The sequence below is a fragment of the Mercenaria mercenaria genome, chromosome 15, assembly GCF_021730395.1.
Source record: "Mercenaria mercenaria strain notata chromosome 15, MADL_Memer_1, whole genome shotgun sequence".
NCBI classification, from domain to species: domain Eukaryota; kingdom Metazoa; phylum Mollusca; class Bivalvia; order Venerida; family Veneridae; genus Mercenaria; species Mercenaria mercenaria.
The window spans coordinates 67,122,053-67,129,152 of NC_069375.1; the positions used below are offsets into that span (position 1 = coordinate 67,122,053).

Consider the following 7,100-nt stretch of genomic DNA (forward strand, 5'->3'; position numbering starts at 1 on the left):
TTTGATTATTTTGGTTGTTCTGTAGGTGGATCAGTGATAGTCTAGTAAAAGCTACCCAGTTATTTACAACAGAAATTGTAGTCTTAACGATTATTTCATATCAGAGTATACTGATATAGAAGTCGCAAATGTACGAGAGTTGAATACAACATCTGTTAATTTAAAACACAAATGTCACAAAAAAATGGATGTCACATTAGCGTAGACAAATAGATTAATGCCTAGAGCTAAATAATCACACTCTCAAACGTCGTGATAAATATGTGACCAAATTGAATCACTGGTAACATTCATAATAAAGAAACGAGAAATTTGTTTTTATTAATACTTTATTAGATAGAAGCAAGGGTTTCCATACATAATCAACGAAAAATAAACATTAAACAAGAGTTGTATAAAAACAAACTAACAACTAATCGTACATAGAATATAAATCTCTTCTGTAAAACGGTCCTGTCGGCATTCCGACGGGATAGTGAGATGTCGTAGCACATCTATCAAACATTGTCAAATTTTACATTTCTTCCGTGGACGGTCTTATAGCGTTTCAGTATGCTGAAGGTAGAAAACAAAACACAATACAAGTAAAGGATAGTAAATAATATTATTTTATATACACTGTATATAACTACATTTTGTTTTCATAAAGTCAATCGCATGATATTATTAAAGTTGCTATACATAAAAGCCACACACTTCAGCACTAATTAACTGTTCTGTTTAAATGAGATGTCCAAATAAATTCTAAATTAATGCATATTACATTTGTGAAATGTTCTAGAAATTAGCCTTAATTGTTTGAACAAATATTTTTACCTTTGTAGAAAGAATATACTCTTCTGCTCTACTTATTCATTTATAAACAAATTACATAGAAATCCATTTACTCCGAAAACGTTAAAACGAAAAAAAAAAAACAGATTTAATGTCGTTAATCATTAATGTAATGATTTAAAGTTTCAAAACTTACATTTTGTAAGGGCAACACCACCTCCCATTCCGCCGCCATATCCGCCACCGTAGCCGCCACCAATACCACCTCCAACACCGCCACCTACACCACCTCCAACACCGCCGCCTACACCACCTCCAACACCACCGCCTATACCACCTCCAACACCGCCACCAACACCACCTCCAACACCGCCTCCTGAAATAAAGAAATGGAAAACTTGATCAATCCTTTCAAACAAACGTTCTTGCGCTGGAATAATTCTCAGACCTGAATTTCGACTTGTTACTGTTCCATATTATTTAGTTAAATAAGTGAAACGTTAATATTGTTTGAGCTGCAATAAAAATTTCGTAATTCTTTAGCGTGAATTAAAGGTTTATGTTAAAATTTAATTGAAAGCCTAAGCTCGAAACAACAATTTAAACTTTACTAAAATATAAACCATTAAGTTTTTCATATATATTTATAGTTATTTTAACACATTAGAAGAAAGTCTTAGTGTAGAAAAAAAGAAACCTGACAAATAAAATTGTCATTTCAATTCAATTATATATTCATCTTTATCATAGCATGGAAAGAAAGATATAATTGTAACAAAGCTCTAACGCTAAATGTTGCAGTTTGATCTTAATATATTGTATTATTGGTATTTAGGCAAATTATCCCAGAAACACGGGTCATTACCTATGCCACCTCCGTATCCGCCTCCCATGCCACCACCAGTGATAATTTTGATAATACCACCTCCACTTGCTCCGCCCATACCTCCTCCCATACCGCCTCCGTAACCTCCTAAATATATTATCATTATTTACACTAATATGCTGCTTTGTCTTAAAAATACTACTGCGATGTATTTGGAAATTTGATAAGGATTTTAAATCACGATTTCTATTTAAAGTGCACATCCAACAATACTATATCCTTTTAGCATTTCTAATAATATCAGTATCTTGTTCTGTCAGTTTTTTTATTTATTCACAAAACTGCTATCCGTTTCTTTACCCTACCTTTAACAAAGCACATGTAAGTCAATAGGGTTTTGCTGATAACACCATTTTCGGAATTTTTAAGATTTCTCAAGATCGTTCACAGTTAAATGCAAAGAAGATTAAATTAACAAACTACAAACATTTTATAAAGTGCATTAAAGGTTTACACAAATATATACAAACCACCGTATCCGCCGCCATATCCTCCTCCTATACCGCCGCCGATACCGCCTCCGATACCGCCTCCGACACCGCCGCCGATACCGCCTCCCATACCACCTCCGTATCCACCACCGTATCCACCACCTATTCCGCCTCCGTATTTACCACCCATACCTCCGCCATAACCGCCACCATAGCCGCCGCCGTAGCCTCCACCAATTCCGCCTCCTATACCGCCGCCGATACCGCCTCCGGTACCGCCGCCGATACCGCCTCCGACACCGCCGCCAATACCGCCTCCCATACCACCTCCGTATCCACCACCGTATCCACCTCCTATTGCGCCTCCGTATTTACCACCCATACCTCCGCCATAACCACCACCATAGCCGCCGCCGTAGCCTCCACCAATTCCGCCTCTTACTCCGCCCCCAACTCCGCCTCCTACTCCGCCTCCCATACCACCGCCACTTCCGCCACCAGATACGATGACAATTCCACCTCCGGTGCCACCACCCATACCGCCTCCGTATCCACCTCCGTAACCGGCACCATATCCACCGCCAACTCCGCCCCCAATACCGCCGCCGTATTTTCCACCTCCCATACCGCCTCCGTATCCGCCACCATATCCGCCACCGTAGCCGCCTCCGTATCCTCCACCAATACCGGCGCCACTTCCGCTGCCAGAAACGATAACAACTCCTCCACCGGTTCCACCGCCAGCGCCGCCTCCGTATCCACCTCCGTATCCACCGCCGAAGCCACCACCGGAACCGCCACCATATCGATAACCGCCTTTAAATATAATATAATTCGGCTTAAAGTTATTAACTCAAATTGAGTGTCATAAAATGATTTAATTATAGCATTAATATGAAAACTGTATGGTTTGCTTTAAAATCGCATGAATATCAAAACTGTATGGTACGCTTTACAGATCATAACTGATTTGAACTCCCGGACTCCAAATAGGCAGTTACACTTAAAAACGCTTCGTATATCATACCGTTTTACATTATAAGATATTTGTTGTTATTTGCATTGATCAGCGGCATCGTGTGAGTAAGCTCGTCCCAGATATAGATAAATAAAGTTCTTGGTTCAAACTTTAATGAGAATGAAACAAAAATCAAAACATCTTCCAATTTTATAGCAAGACGAAAAAGAATCTGTTTTTATAGGACTCCAACCAACAGGAAAATTATCTTCCGTATAAGTAAAAGAATAACGTAGATTAATATTTAATATTTTCTTTCATCTTCAATGTTTTCTGAATATTTTCTGGCAGTTAATAAAATCATGGAGTCCTTGCAACTGACTTCGGGGACATTTTTGAAACCTACCTTTACCGATGGCCATTACGGCGCCAAAGAGTGCCAACAGAATAACTGACTTCATGTTTGAGTTTTTGTCTGAAAAACATGAAGTTGCATTTTGGTTTCCTCTATTAGTCGTCATTTCTTTTCTAAATATGAAAACACCAAATTAGGAAGTTGTAATATTTCAGCATTTAGAAAGTTATTTAAATTATAAATAATAAGATGTTTTATATAATTATGTTTGGTCCATGATTTTTTCGAACAAACATGTTTTGATTTTTTTCACTCAAAATTCTATTTTACTGATATGACAAACACTGAGACAAGATTGCAATTTTTGTGACAGGTATAATGCTTAATTTGTGAATAAAATATATCCCACCACCATCGTTTGTTCGATTTACTTTTTCAGATCAATTTACATACTACTACCGATATTAATTTCACAAACTGAAAAAGATTTCGTTCCCGTCCTTTGTGTTCAAACCGATAATTTATACCGAAGGTATAATTTTTGACAGTATTTTTACTAGTACTTAGTTGAAAATTAGGGAGCCCTAAAAGATATCCAATGCCCTTGTTTCACTAGAATATTTCATGTTTAGATATTTCGCCAAATGTAGAGTCATATCCAATATATTTAACTTAAATAAAATATATAAATCCACTATGTATGCAGAGCTATATTCATTTATATTGTCTTTATATCATATTTATATTATATCTACATAAAGAACATTGATTAACGGCATTTGATGGTTCACAGACTTTTTACAGTTTGGTTTAATAAATGTTGCCATGCAAATGTTATATTTCGCTATCTTTCTTTTGTTTGTTAGTTAGCAGTTTAACGCCGTTTTCAACCACATTTCAGTTACGTAAAGGCAAGAAGTTATCATTACCAGAGTTTATGGTTTCGGCACCATTGCTAACATGTTCTACGCAAGATACTTCCAACTTCTCCACTTGAATCAAAGTCGGAGGACGAATGATGTCCTTTATCCATTGTCGAGTTAAACTCGTTCAACTTACGTCATAGGATCATATTTATACTTTATTTTTAGAAAACTTAAATTATTATGAATGTGTCATCAAAGTATGTAATTTGTATAATAAATGCGCCTGTTTGTTCGACTTTATCTGGTATGAAAAACCCATCTCAATTTGTGCTACTCTTCCAAAGAGCCAATGTGCTAATGTTTTCCTTTGTATGTGATTATGTCTATTAAACATTCCCATATTTTCATACGTTATGCCGTATTGGTAGCTAGGTTCTATGGTTGTGGTCATTCCTGTTTGACTTTAGTCCTTGTTATGTATTAAAGTTCAAGATAATTTAAAGGCAAACTAAATGTTGAAGGGAGCTTTCTAATATCTATATTACTTGTATATGTATTTTAGTTCAAATTTGAGCAATAAATTACAGTTGGAAACAAAACAGCAATATGAAAACGTTTAATTTGAACATCACTTCTACAAATTGAAATAAAGAAAACAATGCACATTTTCATTACGCAATCACTATTTGATATCTGATTAATTATTTAAAATATTCCAAATTTAAAAGAAAGCTGTTTTACTAGATAACAACAAATTCTTGATATGTTTGATCAAAGTAGAATAGTTTACTAACCTGTTTGTCTGTATGGACGTATTTGTCAACTGCGAATATACTCCTGGAGCTTTGGCCTTTTATAGCAAAGCATTTAAAACATGCTGAATGGTCGTAAATCAGTCGCTCATGAGACCAGACGTTTTTATTACAGAACGTATAATAAGAATTGTGTTTAACAAGGAAATTTTTTCATTCGTATGATAATTTCAGGTAAGAATATTACCAATCGATGTTTAAGAATACAATTAATTGCTTTTTTATGATTAATTTAGCAATTTTAAAATGGTGACTCAGGGGTCGATTTACCCCCTCGGTTAACCCCGACGAAAATCAGGAAGAACATCAAGTTGAAACGGTGAATTTCTGTAAAAGGCATAAAGTGAAACGTTGTCATGATTGAAAGACGGTGTTTTCATGATTTCACACTTCACAAGTTAAAAGTACGAAATGATTAACTTTGCGAATTCACATTTTTTTCTTTGAACTTGAATTCCTAAAGGAAGAAATCGTGAACATTACGATTTCACACATCACAACTTTACGATTTTTTTTCCATTTGAAGGGTGAAATCTTGAAGTTCATGATCTATTTCATACTTCTCGATTTCACGTTTTACGAAGGTTTAAAAGATCTTGAAACCGGGTGAAGTCTTGATATTTATTATTACGAAATACTTATGGTCCTTCGTGGCTGAGTGGCTAGTGTCGCAAGCTTCGAATCACTTGCCCCTCACCTATGTTGATAAGAGCCTTACTCGGGGCGTTGAATTGTCCATGTCGAAGAAGCCCTCCAGCTGACTTGCGAAGATTGATAGTTCTACTTAGGTACCCGCCCGTTATGAAATAATGCATGGAGGGGCACCTCGGATTTTCTTCTAACATCAAAGCTGGAAAGTCGCGAAATGACCTATGATTGTGTCGATGCGATTTTTAACCCATCAAAAACAAAAAAAAGTAATACTTAACGATTTCAATCAGTGTTTGTTTTCTTTTTTTGAGGGGGGAGGAGGTTCTTTCAAATCGTGGGATTGATAATAATGTACTTCACAATTTCAAGTTTTACGACGTGAAATTATGTAGACACCATTGGCCTCTCGTATAAATGATTACAAAATTCTACTTTTTAGAATTGTTATTGTAATATTGTATGTGCAAAAATGTAATGAAATCCTGTCATTCCTGTTAAAACACCAACATCACGTTACTTAACTTGACATATTGAATAAAACTGTTAACATAACATCTTTTAACCGGAAATATATAAAACATTTCACCGCGATCGAATTTTTAAACTATGTGCTTATTAGACAGTCACGAATTCTCCATATGTTATGTCGTTTTACATTATGTATGCACCACACGTTTTCGTACAAGAGATATGACACCGATTTCCTTATGAAAGATTTAACTTGACACATTTTTTTGTCTCTAAGCATTACATAAAATCACATGCTGTTTAATTTATGTCTTTATGAAGACGTAAATCACACAGATACGTTCTATGTCTATTAGATGTAATTACATGTGACATATCAAATCAATTTCCTCACATGCGTTATGTTATCTAATTATCGACTTACGTCTGTTGCAATAAGTTAAATTCATAAATAAAAATGACGTCATCGCCACAAGTTAGGTTATCTCTTTTAATATGTCGCTGCTTGAATAGAACAATGATTTTCCGCAATTTCTAAACTGCTGAGAAGATAGCTCCCAAAGTTTAATATGCACTTGTTTCCATCATTTGACGAATAAAAAGACAAAGAAAACGTGTTTGTTTCTGTAATTGTGTAGATTCTGTATGTGTAGGATGTGTATAGTTTTTATTTTGATTTCTCTACAAATTTACTTTTTGTTTTGACTTTGTAGATTTCCTATTGATAAATTACAAAAAAATATGAATGCTGCATCACTTTAACTAAGATAGTACTCGACGTCTGAAAAAAAAGATAGTTTTCTTCTATGCAGGATTTCATTAAACTATTAATATACTATTTATTCAAAGCATCCTTGTATCCGAAAGAAATTCAGCTACTCAATCGGAAGGGTCGTATA

General features: G+C 35.3%; 1 protein-coding gene across 1 annotated transcript; it reads right to left on the bottom strand.

Annotated features, from left to right (window-relative positions):
- Positions 1 to 311: 311 nt before the first annotated feature.
- On the bottom strand, positions 312 to 5,108 carry LOC123562680 (uncharacterized). The gene is made up of 6 exons (XM_045355293.2): positions 5,065 to 5,108; positions 3,456 to 3,524; positions 2,131 to 2,907; positions 1,640 to 1,747; positions 971 to 1,150; positions 312 to 555 (listed from the first exon to the last, which is right to left on the bottom strand). The coding sequence occupies exons 2-6, from the start codon at positions 3,508 to 3,510 to the stop codon at positions 548 to 550; spliced, it is 1,128 nt and encodes a 375-aa protein (XP_045211228.2). The 5' UTR covers positions 3,511 to 3,524; positions 5,065 to 5,108; the 3' UTR covers positions 312 to 547.
- Between the last annotated feature and the right edge of the window lie 1,992 nt (positions 5,109 to 7,100).